General features: G+C 40.2%; 2 protein-coding genes across 5 annotated transcripts in view; one reads left to right on the forward strand and one right to left on the reverse strand.

The window, feature by feature from the left end:
* Positions 1 to 18,166, forward strand: part of LOC144596083 (neuronal vesicle trafficking-associated protein 1-like) — a 56,985-nt gene extending 38,819 nt beyond the window's left edge. The window contains exons 4-5 of one of the 2 annotated variants that reach the window (XM_078404249.1): positions 6,017 to 6,127; positions 15,674 to 18,165. In XM_078404249.1, the coding sequence (XP_078260375.1) occupies positions 6,017 to 6,127; positions 15,674 to 15,877 (315 nt within the window). In that variant the 3' untranslated portion in view covers positions 15,878 to 18,165. Of the gene's footprint in view, positions 1 to 6,016; positions 6,128 to 15,673 lie in introns of both variants that reach the window. The other variant, XM_078404256.1, reaches the window with a different exon arrangement.
* Positions 18,167 to 19,074: 908 nt separating this feature from the next.
* stx18 (syntaxin 18) overlaps positions 19,075 to 22,034 on the reverse strand; it is a 120,437-nt gene continuing 117,477 nt past the window's right edge. For all 3 annotated transcript variants that reach the window (XM_078404268.1, XM_078404275.1, XM_078404284.1), the window contains one exon: positions 19,075 to 19,645. In XM_078404268.1, coding sequence (XP_078260394.1) covers positions 19,550 to 19,645 — 96 coding nt within the window. In that variant the 3' untranslated portion in view covers positions 19,075 to 19,549. The remainder of the gene's footprint in view (positions 19,646 to 22,034) is intronic.

A 22,034-nucleotide genomic window follows, 5' to 3' on the forward strand; every position in this document is an offset into this window, starting at 1 on the left:
CAATGGAAACAGGCCCTTTGGCCCAACTTTCCCATGCTGACCAAGATGCTCCATCTATACTTGTCCCACTAGCCTGTATTTGGCCCATATTCCTCTAAACCTTTCCTATTCCCCACATGCTTCCATAAGCTATGTTCGCCACCATTAAGATTTATCCCAGTGTTTTTGGCATCTGTTTGAAATGGCATCCTCTCCATCTTATGAGTACCCAACTTGTATGCAGCCCATCCATACAATCAAGTGTTTGGTGGACTGGCGGGATGGATTTGCCAACTAATGCGGGGCTGTAGGCATCTTCTGCCAGGTTGGAAATAATTTGAAGACTTGAAAAATAATTTTAAATTATCTTAAGATGTGGTTTAATAGAGATGAAATTCCAAGTGGAACTAAAGTGAACACTAGCTTGACAGAATGAGGGGGTGGAAACAAGATTGCATTTGTGACAAACCTTTAACGAATAACACACAGTGCCAGGTGATTAAATGAGCTTGCCAGGTTTAATCACTAGGTTTCAACCAAGGCTGAGGAGGTGGTATTTTCTAATTTTAGAGATTGAGTTCCAATCCTTCTCCACTTTTGGACATTAAATATAGTAATGGACATAAGCGCAGTAATCTGAAACAGTTTTTAGGGAGATTTACCTGGTTATTAATATTTTGTTCGACTCTCCTGCACTCACATTTAGCTTCCATTTCCTGGGGAGGGTTCAGAAGAGCTTCATCAGGATGTTGCCTTGATGGGAGCATTCAATTATAAGGAGAGACTGGAGACACAAATTGCAGATGTTGGAAACTTGAGCAGAAGCCAAAGTGCTGGAGAAACTCAATGGGTCAGACAGCATGAATGGACAGACCATGTTTCGACTAATAGGAGTTTGGGGGGGGGGGGGGGGGGAGCAGAAAGATGGAACAGAGATATGGGGGTGGGACAAAGCCGTGCAAGTGATGTGTGGACACAAGGGACTGCTGATGTTGGTTTCCAAAAAAAGACAAAAAGTGCTGGAGTGACTCAGTTAAAGGTGGATACAGGTGAGGTGTTTTGATGGGTGGAATAAATGACAAAGGCTAGAGGTGAAAAGGAGTCAAAAGATTGTCAGATAAGGAAAGGAGTGAAATGTAAAACCGGAGGGAGGGATTTTGATGGAAGGGGTTGGGTTTGTTTTCCTTGGAATGAAGGAGCTGAGGAGTGACCTGACAGGGATATGTAAATCTACGAGGGGAAGTGATAGAGTAGATAGTAATTATCTTTTTTCCCTAGGAGGGGTGTCCAAGAAAAGTGGGCATTGGCTTACAGTGAGGTGTAGGGGATTTGAGGGAGTATATTTTCACACAGTGTGTGGTTAGACTCTAGAATGCACTGCTTGAAGGGGTAGCGAAGACAGATACTCTCAACCATCAAAAAGCGTCTGGTTAAGTACATAGATAACTGTGGACCTAATGTAAGGCAATGGGATTGGTGTAGATGGGCATGATAGGTGGCATGGGCCATTATGAGGTGAAGGGTCTGTTTTGTGCTGTACGACTCTATGACTAATTCTAGCAGAAAAAAGAAGGGAATTATTTTTCACATAAAGGGTAGCTATCATCAGGAACCTCCTGCCTTTTGGGGTGTGAAGTCAGTCAGGGCTTCCAGGAGGGAAATGGTTAGACATTTAAGGCAATATAATTTGGAGGGCTGCAGGGCATGAGTGAGGAATTGCAGGATTGCACCATAAAGAACGATTCTGTGATGCTGAACCGCAGTTGTGCTCATTATTGAATACTTCAATCAAACCCGTTCTTTTTGCAGTCAGATATGAGATTTGTATGTTTTTGGCCATTCATTCATGATGGATTGGTGACAAAGTAGAGTTACATGGTTGCATTATTTTTTCATCCAAATACCGCAGCGGCATTCATAAAGGAAAAGCCATTGTAAATTGTGATCAGTGGAAATGAAGGACACAATTTCTAAGTTGCAAAGCATAAGACATCAAGTTGAACCTTAAAGCTGTGGCGCAGTGATTCAAAGCTACAAGAAAAGCTTCCAAAAAGAGGGCACATTGTTAGGAGATTTTGTTTTTAAAAAATGACTTGACGTATTCTGTCCATTTAACAGTGCTAAACATCATCTTTAATTGTGTGCCTTAACATGAATGAATATAAATGACAACACATAAGAACATTTCACTGTTTTCAGTCACATTTGGTCCGTCGTTACACTGCCTCTACTTCTGGTACAAACTAATGACAGTATTTCTGTGAGTGAATGATCACAAAATAGCTTCAACTTGATTTACTGTCTTGTGTTGGACAAAAGTCTCAGTAATTTCACTGGAGATTCATCAATAGCTGATGATTTTACCGTGGGAGGCTAACTTGCACATGCAGTGTCAAACCAACACATGAATGTTTAGTGTTAGACAAATACAGATGCAAAGAAATAACCCTCCATGCTGTATCTAGTTGTTCTGCATGAATCACCCAACCATCTTCCAAGTTATTTCTTCCGAGGTGGCACGGAAGGTAGAGCTGCTGCCTCCACATGGGCAGTGAGTTGCCTCCACATCACCCGAGTTCAACCCAACTTGTAATGCGATCCATGTGAAGTTTGCACATGCTCTTTGTGACTGCTTTGCCTTCCCTGAGTTTTTCTGGCTCATCCTGCATTCGAAAAACATGTTGGTCAGTAGTTTACATGCCCACTGTAAGTGACCAAATATGTGGGCTGTTTATGTGAATGCATGTAGAATAGGTAACCGGAAAAAATAATAGATGAATGGGATTGTTCTGTGATCCAGCATTAGGCTGATGGTCTGAAATAGTTTAGAGAAACAGGCCCTCCGGCCCACCTAGTCCGCACCGACCAACGATCACTGGTTCTATTCTACACTATAGGGACAATTTACAGAAGCCAATTAACCTACAAACCTGCATCTTTGGAATGTGGGAGGAAACTGGAGCACCCAGAAAAAAACCATACGCTCATAGGGCCTATGTACAAAATCTGCACAGACAACAGCCATAGTCAGGATCGAACCTGGGTTTCTGGCACCTATTGCTGCACCACTATGCTAATGGTCTTTTATATCATATGGAAAAAATATAATGGGAGTATTTGTGTTTGTCAAAATTAAAACAATAACATCTGTTTTCATTTACAATAGCAGTATTTTTATCACTGGTTAGTATTTATCGTAAACATTGTTATTTTAATCCAGTTGTTGATTAGCAATATGTAGGATTTTATACTAATTCATGAGTATAGTAAATATGTATAGGAGAAATTTAAGCTTAGAAAAGAAATAATCTGGAAAATTGTTACTTTAGTGATTCTTTGGCATTGTGCTCAGTGGTTTATGAAATCAATAGATTGCTATACCTTATCTGATAACAGCCTTTATTTCCTAAATGTACAGTGATTTTCAGTGGCGGAACAGCTGTTGTAGGGACAGACAATCCAGTTAAGATAGCATCACGAGAATTCAAATTGTCAAGCTCAAATAGTGGTAAAATACAAAGTGATAAAGTGCTGGCAGTTTAAAATTAATAATATTATAAGATTCTGAACACAAAAGCTGCCTCTAGCCTGGATTCATGCTGAACGTTAACGGTTCATGAGCCTGAAAAGTACCTTGGAAAATACAAACACAAAATCAGCTTGGTGCTTCACTTCACGTAGCTATCTTATGACCACAAGAAAAACTGCATATATGGAAAATGAATAAATGTAGGGTTAGGGTTGGCAGAGATGCTGGATTGCCTTTCTCCTGTTGAATAGTGTGATAATATGTAATAACTAGACTCAAAGTTAGGATCATGATGATACAGTCTTGCTAGTAGTGACACACGAAACTGCAGAATCTGCAGTCACATGGAATTGCAGAACAGGAATCTCGAGCAAAACACAAAGTGCTAAGGAACTCAACAGGTCAGGCAGCATAGGATCCACAGATCCTGCCTAACCCGCAGAAGGAATCCACAGGGAGGGAATCCACAGAGGCTGCCTGATCTGCTGAGTTCCTCTAGCACTTTGTGTTTTGCTTGAGATTCCTGTTCTGCAGTTCCACGTGACTGCAGATTCTTGCTGCTGTTCATGCTGCCTGTAGGAAATGGAAGATCGGGAGGAGAGAAAAATCCTTGCTGCATATAAGCTCACTCCATTCTCATTAGACAGATATTAAAGTCCTTTTTCATTCGCAGATAGAAAGAATAGTTGTCTCATTCTTAATGAACCAAATTGAATATTAGAAATTAGGCATTTGTAACTGAGTTTGCCTTATAGTGGTCAAGTTAGAACACAGTACATGGTTTAAAAATGTGTGATAAAAAGGATTTGCAGATGCTAGTTTATACCAAAGATAGACACAAAATGCTGCATCAACTCAGCAGTTTAGGCTGCATCACTGGAGAAAATGGATGGGTGACTTTTTGGGTCAGGACCCTTTTTCCTCCTTGGAGATTTTGCAGTGGACCAGACAAAATGTAATAAAAACAAACTGCTGATGCTGGTTTATACCAAAGGTAGACACGAAATGCTGGAGTAACTCAGTGGGTCTGGCAGCAACTCTGGAGAAAATGGATCGGTTACCTTTTGGGTCAGGACCCATCTTCCTAAAAATTTAAAAACGTGCATCTGTGGGTGTATTACTATCGGTCAAGACAATAATCCAACAGTTCAACCATCTGCGTCTTATCCTTCACTCATGTCATGACACAATTTGTTGGCACTTTGGTTGTTCCGCGGGAACCTCTGGAGATGCCCATGGAGACGTGATCAACTTCAATATATTGCCACGGTATGTTCAATTGACCCAAGGACCAATTTCCATGTGAGCCTCTTGATTCAGTTGCTCTGTCTAATTTCTCCCACACAACATGCAACCTTTTGCTAAATCCTAAACAGTTACGGCTCAGCCTTAAAGCGAATAATTGCTGGTCCTGTTTTATTTAATTTTTGTTAATTATCAAAATTTCCAATTAAAAAATATAAATCAAATTCTTTCAAATGATATGGATCAGGTTGATTTTGATAGAATAAATTAAAAAACTATTGTAAACAATTATTTTTTGCCAATGATGTTAAATACCAGCCGATCAGCTGGTTGATCAGCTCATTAACTTCAAACTTTTAAAGCAGAACTTTCTACTTAAAATTGTTACTTTTAAGTGTTTATATATTTGTCATAGATTGATTTCCTAATTTTTGCAAGATCTATTAATATTTATTGAGTTTTTAGCAGGCTTTTTTAACCATGTAATCCCTTGAGAGTCACATAAATTATGAATTAGTACCCAGATGTTGGATCTAATGGACCCAACTACCTTTTGAAAGTGTGACCTGCACCTGTACACAACACTGAACAAAGACTTCAACCATATGAATAATTTCACAGTCAATTACCCTCGTTTGTTTGAAGCATGGGAGGGTGATGCTTAGCAGCAGCAGAAATTGCACATTTGTATTATTAACAGGCACTCTGTTCTTTATACTGCCTTCAAATGTCCTTCTCAATTCCATTTTAATGGAATTCCATAAGTATTGTAATTATGTCTCACTCTGTTAGAGGATCGGTTAGTCATGCTTAAAATACATTTTCAGAGCATCATGCTCTTGAGGCAAGAAAGAAATTGCTGCTGTGTGGTGTGTTCATTCTGCACCTGAAATATATGGCTATGCGCCATAATGGCTATGGTGTCCTCAGGTGTTGAGGGTACTTGACACAAACAGGCTTTGAGGACCTTCATCAACAACGGGTAAATTATTCGTTTATATTAACAAAAATGATTTAATATTTCACTCAAGACTGATTGCAGCATCCAAATGTAGTGAAATATGACTAGTGCCATTTTTCCTCATAATTTTCTCATTATTGATTTTGATTAATGGATGTTCAGTTTGGCAATCTGTCATTTCAGTTACATGCTGTGAGGGGTAAATTTGAAAGCATGATTTCTCTGCATACAGTGTGGAACTGGGGGCCAATTGCAACAGAATGTGATCTGCTTAAAATAATGCTGTTGTAATTCTTTTGCAGGTTACAGTTCTCATTCTATTTGCACTGGCATTTCTCACATGCATCATGTTCCTGGTAGTTTACAAAGCTTACAAGTATGAGCACAGCTGCCCAGATGGATTTGTCTTCAAGGTGAGAATTTTCTTTAGACTTAAAGGCAATAAAACTGTTCCATTAAAAAAATCATTAGCAATAAGATAGTGGGATTAGTACAAATTTGGATGTTTGTGAGTATAACTGCATTAAGTTTATGTTCATCAGGCTCACTGGTCAAGGAATATCTTGGTTTAAAAATGTTTGCTGTTGTTTTGCTTTGCTCCAACTCTGAATCCCCATTTGCTACAACTGCACTTTTGTGAACTTTGTGTTTCTAGCCCTTGTACATCTTTTACCCCATTCATACCTTCAACTATCTAGACCAGAGTTTGGAAAGCACTCTTCCAAGCTCTTTACTTCCATTTCCTTTTAATAATTTCCTTTTACTACCTACTTCCTTTGATTCCTTGGAAAACGTTAACAAAATACGTCCCTGTGAAATATCATTAGGATTTATCCCAAATTGTCTTTTAAGTGGTACCATTAAATATTCTTGCCATGTAGCAGTCTCTCGATGAATCTCTCATTAAACTATTAGCTACAGGCTGGGATATGTTTCTAATGGAGCCAGCTTTCTACCAGAGGGCATGCGAGATTACTCTAAAATAATTGCTGCTATGGAAGTAAATGCCTAAAACCTGAACCTGTTCTCAACTTTCCCCCCAAATCTGTAACAGGGCATTAGAAGATAATGGTGAGGAGTGTGAATCTGATTGTTCCTTAGTTCAAGAAAGCTATAATATTCTCTACTATCCCAACTGTTCATTTAGTAGTCAACCTGGAAAATTTATTATTTTTAATTATCTAGTTGTGCACTTGCAAATATTTGCAAATGTTTGCTTTTCGTGTGTTCGTGGTTTGAACATTTTGATTTGTATTTTTTTGTGGAAGGATGGGATGGTACTTTTGCCTGTGATACTGACAATAAAGCACTCTGCTGATTAAGTTTTACCGATCAAAAAAGCTGCAGACCTTGGAAAACTCATCAGGTCAGACAGCATCTATGGAAATGTTAACACTTTCTCTTTGCACAGATGCTCCTGACCTGTTGAATACTTCATATTTAAGCAGTCTAGACTAGCTAATTTTTTAGTATCACCATATTTATGGGTTTTCCCATACCGAGCAGAAGCATAGTTTCTAATCAAGTCAGGACAGCTTAAGGGCCTGTCCCAGTTATGTGATTTTTAAGGCAACTGCTGGCGACTGTCAAAGTCTTAGCAGATCGCCAAAATTTTCTTTTACCCTACGACAATGACCACGACAATGCCGATTCAGGTCGATACAGGTTACTTTTTTTTGTGAAACTAGCACCTGGCTAAGAGATTACACCGTCTTCGGAAACATCGCAAAATTCCCATGCTTACCTGACCATCAAACCGTCGCCTCCAATCTACCTAACGGTAAATAAATTGGTTAAACAAAACTATCTTCTGATATCTTCAAATGCCTTTTCTTAATTTAATATTACGTTCTTCTAAATGCATCTGCGACAACCTAGCAAACCTGGGGACAGCATGCGACAGCGCCCGCAATAAGCTACGATACCTGGCGACAAGCCAGCTGTCGCCGAGAAATGTCTAACAGGTAAACCTTTCCGCGATGCGCTGAGATCCACTACGATTTATTGAAGACTCCTCACGATCATGCCCGCGACACCCCGGCGAACGTTCGGCGACAGCCTAGTCGCCGGCAGTCGCCTTAAAATCGCCTAACTGGGACAGGCCCTTTATTGACTTTTTGCACTACTGCTATGCTGTCTGCTTTTAAAATGCCATGGATAAAAGAGCTTGTACTGTATTTACAACCCGAGGATAGCCCAGAATATTGCATACTCTGCCTACGATTGAAGTATAATCACTACTTTGTAGAAAGTATCGTTACAGATTTCTGCATTACAAAGTCCAATAGTAGGATTAAAGCAATAACTGAAAATAAAAAAAAACCCTTTAGATGCTGGAAATCTAAAATAAATATCAGAAAATGCTGGAAACATTCAACAGGTCAGAAAGCATCCGTGGGAAGGAAATGGGGTTAACGTTTTAGATCCCATACCCTTTGTAAGAAATACCTGGTTAATTTATACCAGTTGAGGAAGAAATATTCATCAGACCACTTCTCTTTTAAAAATGCTGCGGGATCTTTTGCACCCACAGAGGGAGCTTTAGTTTGCAGTTTTACCTTTGTGATGTGTCTTTAAATATTCAACTGGCTTTTTTATGAATGATGGCTTCCTTTGGCAATTACAAGGATACTGTATTTAAAAGAACTATTTTCCATTGATTTGCTTTATGAAAGGTCTAACCTGCTGATTATTGCAGAATGGCTTTTTCCGTTTGAAATGGTTTTTAGGTGAGTCAGCACGGGGAACAACTGATCCAATGTAATCTTTACATTGTCATCTTCATCCATTTGTTACTTTAACTATTGCAAGCGCATGCGTAGATACTGAGCTCCTAAATGGAGTTAAGACCATCTCCTGCCAAGGTTATTGCACTTGAACTAACTTTTCGATGACTGTTGGATGGACCATCTGCATCGTAGTGAAATGACAGGCTCAGCTGGTTGCCCGGTGCATAGCAGCTGTTGTCATTTTTTAAATAAAAAGTTTTAGCTCAGCTCATTGAGTAGGATAAATGTTGCTACTGAGACTGACACTGCCTTCTTGATTAGATAAGTTGCACATGGATTGTGCAGCCTGACTAGGCTTAACCTCCTGGCATCAAGACCTCAGAGTGTAGTTGTTGTTTATATTCTTCTCTGCCACACACCATCCATCTTATTACCTTGTCTGCAAAACCTTCTGGTGTTGTATCTGAGAATAACAGTTGTATTAGTAGGAGCCAAAATAAGTGTCATGGATCAGATTATCCTAGATTAATCTAAATTGGGTTAAAAGAGCATTCTTATGCCATATTGATTGCGTACAATAGAGAACCCTTGATAGAGAACACACAGATATAATGATCAAATGGTGTTAAATGTCGAGCTGTAGTTGCTGAACAACAGCCTGATGTATATTTTTTAATTGTCCAAGTGGTCCAGTGTGAATTGGGGAGCCAGCAAGATCGAATCCCCTGTTGATCTATTGTGGTGGAAGGTGAATTGTAATAGGTCCAGGTCCTTACTAAGACAGTTGATAACAATCACCATGGATGTTAGTGCCATTGCTCAATAGTCATTGAGGCATGTCACCTTACTCTTCATAGGCACCTGTATTATTGACGTCCTTTTAAAGCTGGTTGGATCTTCGGAGCTTAGTATTGAGAGATTGTAGATGTCTGCACAATCTCCAGCCAGTTAGTTCGCACAGGTACATCATCGGGCAAGACGCTTCCAAGGGCTTCACGAAGGATGGATCATCTGACATCGGCCTCGGTGACTGAAATTAGAATGTTGCCGAAGGTTATGGGGGCCCAAGAAGGTACATCGATGTTTCCTTTCCACAGTAAACTTAGAAAGCATGGAACTTGACTGGGAGTGTTGCCTTGCTGCCACTTCAGCTACCACTTGGTTTTGCCTTGCAGGAAGTGATGGCGTGCAAGCCTTGCCACGGCTGCCCACCACCCATCCAGTTGAGACCAAAAGTTAAGAGCTCTCTTTGTTTTTCTGATTAACTTATCAGAAGCTTAACCTGAATTTCCTACATATTTTCTATTATATTATTTACTTATCTATGTCAGATCTCCCAACCCTTCCGAATTTGGCGGAAAGTTTCCGCTTTCTTATTTCATTTCCGCCATTCCGATTTCACCTCAAATTTTTCTGCAAAACACATGCCTCGCCTCGCCTCTGGTCTCGCCGCTAGCCTGGCCTTGCCGCTATCCCCGCCTTGCCGCTGTACTCGCCTCGCCGCTAGCCTGGTCTCGTCGCTGTACTTGTCTCGCCACTGGCCTGGCCTCGCTGCTGTACTCGCCTCGCCGCTGGCCCGGCCTCGCCTCGTCGCTGGCCTCGCCTCGCCGCTCGCCCGGCTTCATCTCGCCGCTCGCCTGGCCTGGCCTCGCTGCGGAACGTGAGGCCCGTTGATGTTGAGAAGGGATGGGGGGGTGGGGGGTTGGGGTGTGGGGGAGGGGGCAGGGGAGTTGGAGGAGGGAGTGAGGGTCGGGGGGTGGAAGAAAGGAGTGGGAGGGGAGTGGGGAAGGAGGGGTGGGGAGGGGGAGGGGATTTAGGGGGAAAGGGAGGGGTGTGGGGGAGTAGGGGGTGAGGAGAGTGGGGGTGGGGGGGGAGTAGCGTTGGGGGGGACATGGACCGTTGTGATTTGCTGTTGAAGGCCACTGGAGCAAGTATGTCTTCAATTATAATTTAGATATGTGCAGTTTTAAATGAAACTCTTTCTTTATAACTTAGTCATACATCTTATGACCATTGTTCTTTTATTCAATACCAAGATTGAGAAAAGGTAGACGCATAAACATAGCAGACCTCCCAACATTTGATTTTAAAAATTCAGAATTTTGATGCCCAAAATTCAGAATTTTACATCAAAATTCATAATATGGCGCGTAATGCAACTTTTCAGCAAAAAAAAGTATGCACGCCAAATGCACATACGCGTTGCGCTACATTCACGTGTGAAAAACTACTATTATTTCCAACAGTAACAATCTGAGCTTTGTGGACAATTCAGAAATCAGAACCAAAACACAGAATGACTAAGATCTGTGTTGGTTGTCTCCATATGTGTCGAGCAAGAGTGACCTAGTGTAATATCGCCTTCTAGCACTTGATTCAAAGGCCTGCAGATCATGGCTTCCAAGTACACTTACAGCCATTTAATTAATTATGTAGAGGTCTCTGCCTCTGCCACCTTTTCATATTTCAAATCCTTATCAACATGTGGCTTGAAAGATTTTTCTTCAGATGTCCTCTAATCCTTCTATGTCTCTTGCCTTGACTCCTCAGCTTAGGAAAATGGGTCCTTCCTATTTAATTGTTCAAGATCTTTAATTATTATAGTCATGAAGCATGGAAATAGGGCCTTTGGCCTAACGCGTCCATGCCACCTATCTAAATGAGTCCATTTGCCCGTGTTTGACTTGTGTCCCTCTACACTACACTACCCACGTACCTGTCAGAATGTCTTTTAATTTTGTTATTGTATCGGCCTCAACCACTTTGTCTGGCAGCTCATTCTATACATGTTTCACCTACAGTGTGAAAATGTTGCCCCTCAGGTACCTATTAAGTCTCTCCCCACTCACCTTAAACCAGTGCTATCCAATCAGCAGAAAGACTATACATGATTATAATCAAGCTGTCCACAGTGTACAGATACAGGATAAAGGTAATAACATTTAATGCAAGATAAAATCTAGTAAAATCTGATTAAAGATAGTCCGAGGGTCTCCAATGAGGTAGATGATAGGTCAGGACCCCTCTCTAGTTGGTGATAGAACGGTCAGTTGCCTGATATCAACTGGGAAGAAACTGTCCCTGAATCTGAAGGCATGTGTTTTCAAACTTCTGTAACCTCTTGCCTGTTGGGAGAGGAGAAAAGGAAGGGTCCGGGGTGAGACTCATCCTTGATTATGCTGGTGTACTTGCCGAGGCAGTGTGGTGTTGATGGAGTCAATGGAAGAGAGGCTCGTTTGCGTGATGGTCTGAGCTGCTTCCACAATTCTCTGCAATTTCTTGCGGTATTGGATGGAGCTGTTCCCAACCCATGCTGTGATGCATCCCAATAAAATGGTTTCTACAGCGCATCTGTAGAAATTGGTGAGAGTTGTTGGGGACATGCCAAACTTCCTAAATATGGAAGTAGAAGCGTTGGTGTACTTTCTTGGCCGTTGCTGGTCCAGGACAAGATTCTGGTTTGAGCCACAGAACATATAATTAAATGTGCCTTGTGGGTAAAGTACATACTTCGTACTATGAACCTAAATGCCACCTAAATGTGGGTAAAGTACATACTTCGTACTATGAGCAATTTTGTTTCTGCAATCAAAAGGATTTTGTATCCTTCCCTGTCTATATTAAAACTGACATCATTACCATTGAATATCAGCTGTACCCCAGGGGACATTGTCCATCTAGAGCCCCTGGGTTAAAATGTGCTTTCATATCTAAGGCGTTAGTTGAATCGTTTGTATTTAGAAACATGATAAAAAGGAATTATCATTTATCTGCTTAAAATGTAATCATGTTTCCACTTAGTTAATAGTATGTGAGGGCAAGGAAGAATTTCAATAGTCATGGGATTAATGCTTATTTTAGCTATCCATCTGGGACAAAACAAAATATAGTAACATGATAATTTTTTTAATTTTACCAATGAGTTGTAATTCGAATATCAATGTACCTTAATTGGTACACGTGACAATAAAAGACCTTTGAAACCTTTGAGTCTTACTCACAATTACTATTATCACCAAAATGAAATTTCACTGCCTCAGTACACTTAATAGAAAATATTCTCCCTTTCATTACCTTAATGCACTATTAGAAGTGCAATGAGCCGTTGAGTTGCAAATACAACCACCTCATCAGTATTGGCATGATTCAGCACATTCAGCAAGCTTGCTTTTGTTAAAAATTGTAACCATATTAGTCAGTTAATGTCAGAAAGATGCCTCAAATATCTGCAAGCTTCAGCAATAAAACGTTGATTTGCAAGACACAAGCAAATACATTAGCAAGAGAAAGGAATAGCAGCCAACCAGAGGGTCATACCGACTTTGGTGTTTCACTGCAGATTCCAGCTGTTTTTTTGGCTTGCTTTATTAATTTTGTAAATTTTAACTCAGTTGAGTGACTTTATTTAGCACATGTCATTTATCCGTTGATGCTTAATGAGACCCAACTATAATATTGAGCAATCATTGTCATAAAGTTCATTTTGACATATTGACATGGAAATTGTAATGAGTCCCTATGGATGTGGTTGGTTATTGAGTGGGGAGGCAGTGTGGGGGCATGGGTAGAGCCACCAGTTAGAGGATAGTGGCCAAGGTAGGTTGGTGTTTGCAGATGTTGTCAGTCGGGACTCCAGGGGATTGGAGTGTTGGCCCTGGGGGGAATAAGAAGAAGTCTGAATACTATAGGGGTGGGGTGGGGAAAGTGAACAGTTGTTGGGACTTTCTAGACTAGTACCCATTTAGATGCTGTGCAATTAAACACTGTTATCCTTGACCAATGCTACACAAGTAATGATGGCATTTGGCATGTGTTCGTGTGCTATATATCCAAGTATATTTGCACCCATTCAAATTTCAGAAATAATACGGATGCATCTAATATCACATTTCACACCATCATAGTGTATTTCCAGTCAAAAGGGCTGAAATAAACAGGACCTTGCCATTAAATTTCCAGGCTAGTAGGAAATTCAAGTGCATAACATTTTTTGTCATTGTGCAAACAAAAATGGTTCTATTCTGATCAGAATGAAACCGTGACTATTTCCTAGTTATTTATTTGCACTCAAAATTTGATCAGGAATCTCCTAGTTGGAGTTATTCTCATACCTCTGATTCACATTTAGCAGCAGGAGATGCAGTCACTGCTGAAGCATTCAAGGGCCCCACAAAGGCAGCTCTTCTCTATCAGCGCCTCATAGACAACCTGATAGTTCCCAAACACCAGGAATTACAGTGTTTGAAAGTCTACCACAATTAGTACTTACAATGAGAATTGTTTGTAGAAAATGGCCAAGAGATCCAGAAGCCAATTAATCACAAACTTTGGATATTGTGGATTGGAAACTCCATCACACCTTAAGGGAAAAGAATCAGCTCTAAAGGCACTGAATTTTCTAGGTCCAACAGAAAAACTATGCCATAAAAAGCAGTTGGTGAGTGGAACAAGCGCAGGAGGTCTGAATTTTCACTGATGACCACAATTCTATAGAACTGTCAAGACCATTTACATCTACAATGTGGAAGAATCCCCCCTGCAGAGAGACAAGAAAGGCGACATTCTTATTTAAAGGAAGAGACAGTCAACACCCACTGGAAGGGGCATCTCGATGAACTTTCCCACTATGACATATTAAAATGAAAACCCTTGACTTCATTCCACATCAAATTGTCCAGTCCAGCCTTGACATCAACCCACACCAACAAGAAGTCAAAGGTCATTTGTTATTGAAAATCAACAGGCCCCTGGTCATTCCCTATTCTTCCCTCTTCCATTAGGCAGAAGATACAAAAGCTTGAAAGCACATACCGTCTGATTGTGGACAGCTTCTTCTCCACTTTTATCAGCCTATTGAACAGTCCGCCCACAGGCTGGAGTGTAGTCTTGATCTCCCAACCTACGTCAATGCGGACCTTGCACTCTGCACTTTCTCTGCACTCCGTTATGCTATACTCTGCATCTGGTATTTTTCTCTTTACCTGTTGTACTTGTGTATGGCTGAAAACATGTACTCATATGATATGATTTGAATGGATAGCATGCAGTTTTTCATTATATCCCAGCATGTGTGATAATAATATATCAATACCAATCTCTGATCCAGCTAGAATGCATTGAATAACTCTGCCATTCAGCAAGACCCCTGGCTGGCCTTTGGCCTCAACTTCCTACTCGATCCCCATAACTCTTGATTCTCCTGCAGTTCAAATACTTCCATCTTGGCCTTGTAAACACTTAATGAACTGTACACTTACTCTCTGAGTAAGAAAACATCATCAGAACCCATATATGTCTGGGATGATGAACTCCAAAGATTCCTTGCCCTATTCCCATCCACCCACCTGCAATGAAAAATTCTTCCTGTTCTCATTATTGAGACGTTCTAATTCCTTATTCTGGGACAATGCACCTTGGCTCTAGGCCCCAAAGGGAAAAAAACCATCTGTGTTTCATTGATCCTGCTCAGCCTCCTCTGACTGTTGTCTGTCTGTTATATCTTATTCTCCTTGGCTCCATAGAGTTGAGGTCCATGTGACCTACAAATACGATCCCTTAATTTCAGGAATTAATTTAGTGAACCGTTACTGTCTGTAAGCCAAGTAAATCTTTCATTACGGAACGGATTGCCACCTCGTACTAAAGGCACATTCCACATTAATCAGACTTGTTTCACTATCTGGCAAAACATGCACTAGAATCTTCATCCTTTCAATTAGTCCAAATTCTAAAACTTCTTTGTTTTATCAGACCATAAAACTGCATATGCTGGAAATAGGAACCAAAAATGGAGAACGTTTGAAAGGCTCAGACAGATTAGACAGCATTACAGAGAGAAAAATGTTCCAGATCAAGAGAATTTAAAAAGTAGAAATATTGGGCATGCTGTACACATATTGAAATCTAGCATTATGAAAATAATAAACAATGTTAAATAATAAATAATAATTTTACTTTTGATCCTGATGAAGTGTTCTCGACTTGGAAAGTCCTCTGTTTCTATCCCCACTGATGATGCCTGGCATACTGAGCATTGACAGCATTCTATTTTGTTTCTGTAAACTCATTTTGAGGACGTTGATGACAAAAACATTATTAATATTTCATTATGGTTAACATAACATCATTACAAAAAAGTAAATTATGTATTTTTCCATTGCAAATAATTTCTACTAATACCATCCTGTTAATCCAAAATGATGTGTTTCTTGTTTGATTCTTTTTCTTCAGCATAATCACTGCATTCCAGCTGGGTTGGAGACCTATTACTCAGAGCAAGATTCTGCTTCTCGGGGAAGATTTTACACTGTCATTAACCACTACAACCTGGCAAAACAGACCATTTCACGCTCTGTTTCACCGTGGCTGGCTGCACTCTCTGAAGAGAAGGTGCTGGCAAAGGAAAGTGAAGGTGCTGGCAAAACTGCAGAGTAAACTCCCAGATTTAACCCTCGGTTCCTTGTAGAAACAAGTATGGGAACCAACTTTAGCTACTTAATGTACAAGGCACTGACATTAGTAAGTTATGGAAGAGAACTTGTGAATTTGATCCAGCTTAGTTTTTCTTCCATTCTTCTTCATTCTGTTCATGTTATTTGTAAGTGTTAATGAAATTCTTTCCAAGGTGGCATGCTTGTCTCATTTGATTAGTACATTCAGCTAAGATTGCTGTACTTTTAATAATCTCAGGTTGTGGATGTGAAAGTAAATCAGTAAGTAGACAAAGACCTGCTCCATATTCTGATTCTGTGGATAGATCTTTTTAAAACCTAATCACCTGCAGTGCCCTCCATAATGTTTGGGACAAAGGCCCATCATTTATTTATTTGCCTCTGTACTCCACAATTTGAGATTTGTAATAGAAAAAAATCACATGTAGTTATAGTGCACATTGTCAGATTTTAATAAAGGCCATTTTTATACATTTTGTTTTCACCATGTAGAAATTACAGCTGTGTTTATACATAGTCCTCCCATTTCAGGGCATCATAATATTTGGGACACAACAATGTAATGTAAATGAAAGCAGTCATGTTTAGTATTTTGTTGCATATCCTTTGCATGCATTGACTGCTTGAAGTCTGCAATTCATGGACATCACCAGTTGCTGGGTGTCTTCTTTGGTGATGCTCTGCCAGGCCTGTATTGCAGCCATCTTCAATTGGGTTCAGATCGGGTGATTGACTTGGCCACTCAAGAATTGACCATATTTTAGCTTTGAAAAACTCCTTTGTTGCTTTAGCAGTATGTTTGGGATCATTGTCTTGCTGTAGAATGAACCGCTGGCCAATGAGTTTTGAGGCATTTGTTTGAACTTGAGCAGATAGGATGTGTCGATACATTTCAGAATTCATTCTGCTACTACCATCAGCAGTTGTATCATCAATGAAGATAAGTGAGCCAGTACCTTTAGCAGCCATACATGCCCTGGCCATAACACCCCCACCACCGTGTTTCACAGATGAGGTGGTATGCTTTGGATCTTGGGCAGTTCCGTCTCTCCTCCATACTTTGCTTTTGCCATCACTCTGATATAAGTTAATCTTTGTCTCATCTGTCCACAAGACCTTTTTCCAGAACTATGGTTGTACAGCAGGCAGTTCTGCCATCCCAGTTTTAAGTGGGGCTAAAGTGAAAGTTGTAACACCTCATTGACATTGGCCAAGTAGACGTCTCAGTTAATCCACTGGGATTTTTAAAGCCACAGCTCTGAAGTCTTATACTTACTCTTCTGCTTCAACAGTCATGAAGGAAGAAAAATTATTTGCCTCATTTTTTATGGTGGGCAGAGAATATACCAACCATCCCATATTTTGATGAAAATAATTATTTTATGTAAATAAAAATTATTTGGATTGACTCTTGCCATTCTTGGACTCCTCCTAAGCGGCTATTTCTAAAAATAATGAGCGTACACTGAATGCTTATGATTTTAACAGTATTTAAAAGCTCCTCCTTCCCTGCACTTGCACCCTCTTCCCAGAATGAGATTCAGCTGTTAGAATATAATTATGCATTTCTGTTGTCATTAACAGAAGCCAAATTTGTATTTAAAAAAGGACAAATGAAACTTTAGCATTTCTAATGTCTGAGAATTATTTCATAGATGTTAAGTGAAGCCTGATGTTTATGAAACACAATAACTGGGTATTAAAATATTTATTTGTCATCAGAATTTATGCAGAATGTTTTATAACTATCATCGTTTACATTGTTCTCTTATGTTTTACAAAATCCTGGAAACATGACCTGGATTTAATAGTATTTCCTTTGTTTTGCATCTATTGTTAGATGTCCCTCAAATTCAAGAGGGCAACCCCAAATAGTTATATAGTTCCTTGATATTGATATTTTAAATATGCAGAAACCAATCGGTCACATTTGCCTTTAGATAAAGAGATGCCAAAATGCCAGGTGTGCACAGCTTGAGACTGATTTCTTCAGAATCACTTTGGTCTGTTGAGGAAATAAGTGGCAGAAAAAGGGAGGGGGACAAAAAGATGCAAACACAACAAAATTAAAATGAGTGCCAAAATATCATGCTTTGTAAAACATGTGCCATACTTGTCATATAGTGTTTATGGTGTTAAGTCCTGTTTGTACAGAGCTCCATGTGTTTTATACATCTGAGCAAATGTTGTATTGGATGTAAAATGATGCAATGAGGGTAACTGATACACTATATAAAACAAATAAAGTGAAATAAAAATGATACTCTTTGTTTCTTTGGAAGAGCAAATTCCTTCCTGACCCCCAAGTTTGCAATCACTGTAATAGGCAACACTACACATAAAATACTTGTAGACACAAAATGCCGGTGTGACTCAGTGGGACAGGCAGCATCTCTGGAGAGAAGGAATGGGTGACGTAACCAGAACATCACCCATTCCTTCTCTCCAGAGATGCTGCCTGTCCCGCTGAGTTACTCCAGCATTTTGTGTCTACCTTCGATTTAAATCAGCATCTGCAGTTCTTTCCAAAAAATAAAATGCTTGTGTCTGACTTAATCAAGATTCCATAATAATTTATAACTATGTCCTTTTGATATATTTTTGGTTCTCTATCCTCAAGAATGATAGACCTTAGGATTGTACAAAATAATTTGCTTTCTATTTAAATGCAGCTGATTTTAATTCCTCGTTTTCTCTTTTACTGCAGCTACTGGAGTCCATTTTCATCTTCACCTCCTTGTTGGTAAACAAGCGGGCATTTTAAAAATCACTAGTTTTAAACACAGTGAAGATATAGATCTGGTTAATAAACCTCAGGGGTAAAGAAGGTAAACATAAGCTACGTTTGACTTTCTGGGATACCTACTCTGAAGTGAGTTGGATAACTGGCCATTAAGGACATCCTGACATGGAGCACTGCAGTCAATCAGCGTACTCATGAGCTGCCCAATAGCAGCCAAATGACTAGTTACTACGAGCTGTAAAATTGACTGATTTATGTCACTTCAAAATGAGAACTGCATTGTTTTTGCCCAGGGACTATTGCTCAGTTATGTCTCATAAAATTAGGAAAGGCTTGAGATTAGGCTATGTACATTCATGGTCTTTACAACAGTATATTATTGAGCTACGAGAATGTTCCCTTCCTCAATATCCTATTTACCAAAAAATGGTCATGGATTTTTGCAATTTCACATTACTTTTATTATTTTAATGACAAATACATATTGAAGAAACCAAAAGTTTATTTATTTCATCTTGGCAAAACATGCTGTTTACTCCAGCTCTAGCACTAGAAATGCCACAGCGAAAGTAACATGCGAGCATTGTTTGGAGTTGCTTTTGTTCACTGGTTTCTTTCAAGGCTTTTTGAATGATAAATCAACATTATTTTACATAAAAACATACTATGTGTCTCCAAACACCAAGTATTTTTATCTTTAAATGGATAACTCAAGTTTGTTACTAAATACCCGATTTACAAACAAGTTACCTTAAATAATATTGCAAAATTGTGCTACACTCTAGTGCAAGCACAGATTTTAGATACATTTTTCAGACATTCAGTCAACAAGATATACGTTTTTAACTTCAATAAATCCTGTCAGGTTGTAATTAATGCAGCAAAATAAAAACCCTTGGCTATCACCTTTTGCTAACTGCCATACCAGTCCAAAAAAAGCAGAGAGAATGAACACATCACCAAGAAGAAGAGGATCCAGACTCGAAATCCAGCATTATTTTTGATTGCCTGTGAAGAGAATAAAACTCAATATTAAATCAATTACAAAGCTGCATTTCTGAACTTCGCAGATGCCCATTACATTTCAGATCAATGTTTCCAATTGAAGTGAAGGGACCTTGGTATTCACTAATTTTGCTCCAATTCAAAGCTTTGCCTGTCAAGCAGTTATAAGAATATAGGAGAGATGCTGCAGGGGCAGGAGGATAACGTGTAAATGGAAAAGGTACAGGAGGAATGAAAACAAACACATTTATCTCAGCAGCAAGGAATTAGCAAGAATTATAATTTTATTTTTTTGGAATGTAGGTATCACTAACAAGATGAATATGTATTTCCCATCCCTAATTTTTCTTGAAGGTGATGGTGAGACACCTTCATCAACCTTACAGTCCTTTTAGTCAAGTTGCTCCATTAATGCTAGGGAATTCCATGATTTAGATCTGGCAGCAATGAGCGGGCAGCAATTTATTTCCAAAGCAGCACAGGATGGAATATGCAGGGGAATCTGCAGGTGGTTCATGTTCCTATGAGTATGTTGCCTTTCTCTTTCTTAATGGTTTAGCTGCTGGGTTTGAGGTGTCATGGTGGCTCTGGTGAATAACTGCAGCAACAGACATCTGTGGTGGTGGGAGCTAATGATAAGTTGGTGGATGGGAAGCATCCAGCAGACTAGATAGACACAAAAAGCTGGAGTAACTCAGCAGGACAAGCAGCATCTCTGGAGAGAAGGAGTAGGTGACGTTTCGGGTCGAGACCCTTCTTCAGACTCAACCCGAAACGTCACCCATTCCTTCTCTCCAGAGATGCTGCCTGTCCCGCTGAGTTACTCCAGCTTTTTGTGTCTATCTTCGGTTTAAACCAGCGTCTGCAATTCCTTCTTACACATTTAGACTACTCCTGTATCCTGTTTAGGCCTAAATTGCTTTGCCCAGAAGCTAGGAGCTTCTAAAGTGTAGCTAGAGCTGGAGTCGTCCAGGCATGCCAAGATTTGTAGGTAAATTATAGGAGGTGGGGGGAAACTACTGTGGGCCAGTTATCCAAACTGATTTAGTTTGCTATAGAGGGAAAGAGGTGAGCTGGAGACTAAAGTTTAATTTCTGTTTGGTAAAACAACTATGGGAAAAGGGAGAGGCGAGGAGGAGGAGGAGGGAGGATAAAATGGAACAGCCTAGGCAGCTAAATAATTTGACAGTCACCCCAGTGAACTGCTTCGCTCCTCCTGCAGTTGCTGCTTGGTTGGGAGGAGTTGCATTATCATCACTCACCCTCTTCCGATCACAATTATCATCGTAGAGACAGGGAATGTAGGTATTTATTTTCCCTTCAAATCAGGTCTGTCAACCAAGATCAAAGTGCACAACACAGTCATACTCACAAGCCTTTTGTATGACTGCAAAACCTGAGACACTCTACAGGAAACACATCAAACAGTTCAAGTGTTTTCACACGAGATCTCTGTGGTTACTCATGGGCATCAAATGGCAGGAGAGAGTGACAAACCTGAATGTTCTGGACCGGGCCAGCATGGTCAGTACTGAGGCCTTGACCAAGAGGGAATAACTGCACTGGACAGGTCACGTAATCCATACGGACAGCTCCTGTATGCCAAGGATTGTATCAAAGGACTGTACAAGGATTGTATCAAAGAAAGCCTGAAATTCAGTGGCATTCCTGCAAGAGAGTTGGACTCCTCTGCCCAAGACAGAACGGGCTTGTGTGATTTCACCAAAAGGGCTTGTATCAACTTTAAAGGCAGGATAAGAGACTGAGTCCCCAAAGCCAGAGATCACAGGATGGTCTTGGCATCTGCACCTGTCTTTGTGCCTTTCCTGTGTCCACACCATCCCTGAGTGCGTCCCTCCAGGACTGGTCTTGTCAACCACACTCAGGCCCACGAACAAAGGCTGCACAACTAACATCATTGAACTCGATGGTTAACTGATGACCAATTCAGGTCTCAATATTTACTGGACGGGAAGATCACGAGTAGTTTGGGATTTGTCACTGATTTCTACAAGCGAATAAGCGTAGCTATATGGAATTGGGAGGAAAAGTATCCTTTTCCTTTCTGCAACCATGAAGCCATACATTTTGCGACCGACGAGGCAGTAGATTTCTGAACCCTGTGTATGTCTTCCACCCAAGGCCTCCAAATTAGTCCCCAGTGTGGCTGTAAATATACCAGTCTTGTGCAGGTATAGTCTTCTGGCTTGGATAGGCACAAAATGCTGAAGTAACTCAGTGGGTCGACCCGACACGTCAACCATCTCTCCAGAGATGCTGCCTGTCCCACTGGGTTACTCCAGCTTTTTGTGTCTATCTTTGTGTAAACCACCATCTGCAGTTCCTTCCTACACACTTGTCTTCTGACTTGGCTTGACAGGAATCAATGAAA

This window comes from Rhinoraja longicauda, chromosome 1, assembly GCF_053455715.1.
Source record: "Rhinoraja longicauda isolate Sanriku21f chromosome 1, sRhiLon1.1, whole genome shotgun sequence".
Lineage (NCBI taxonomy): Eukaryota > Metazoa > Chordata > Chondrichthyes > Rajiformes > Arhynchobatidae > Rhinoraja > Rhinoraja longicauda.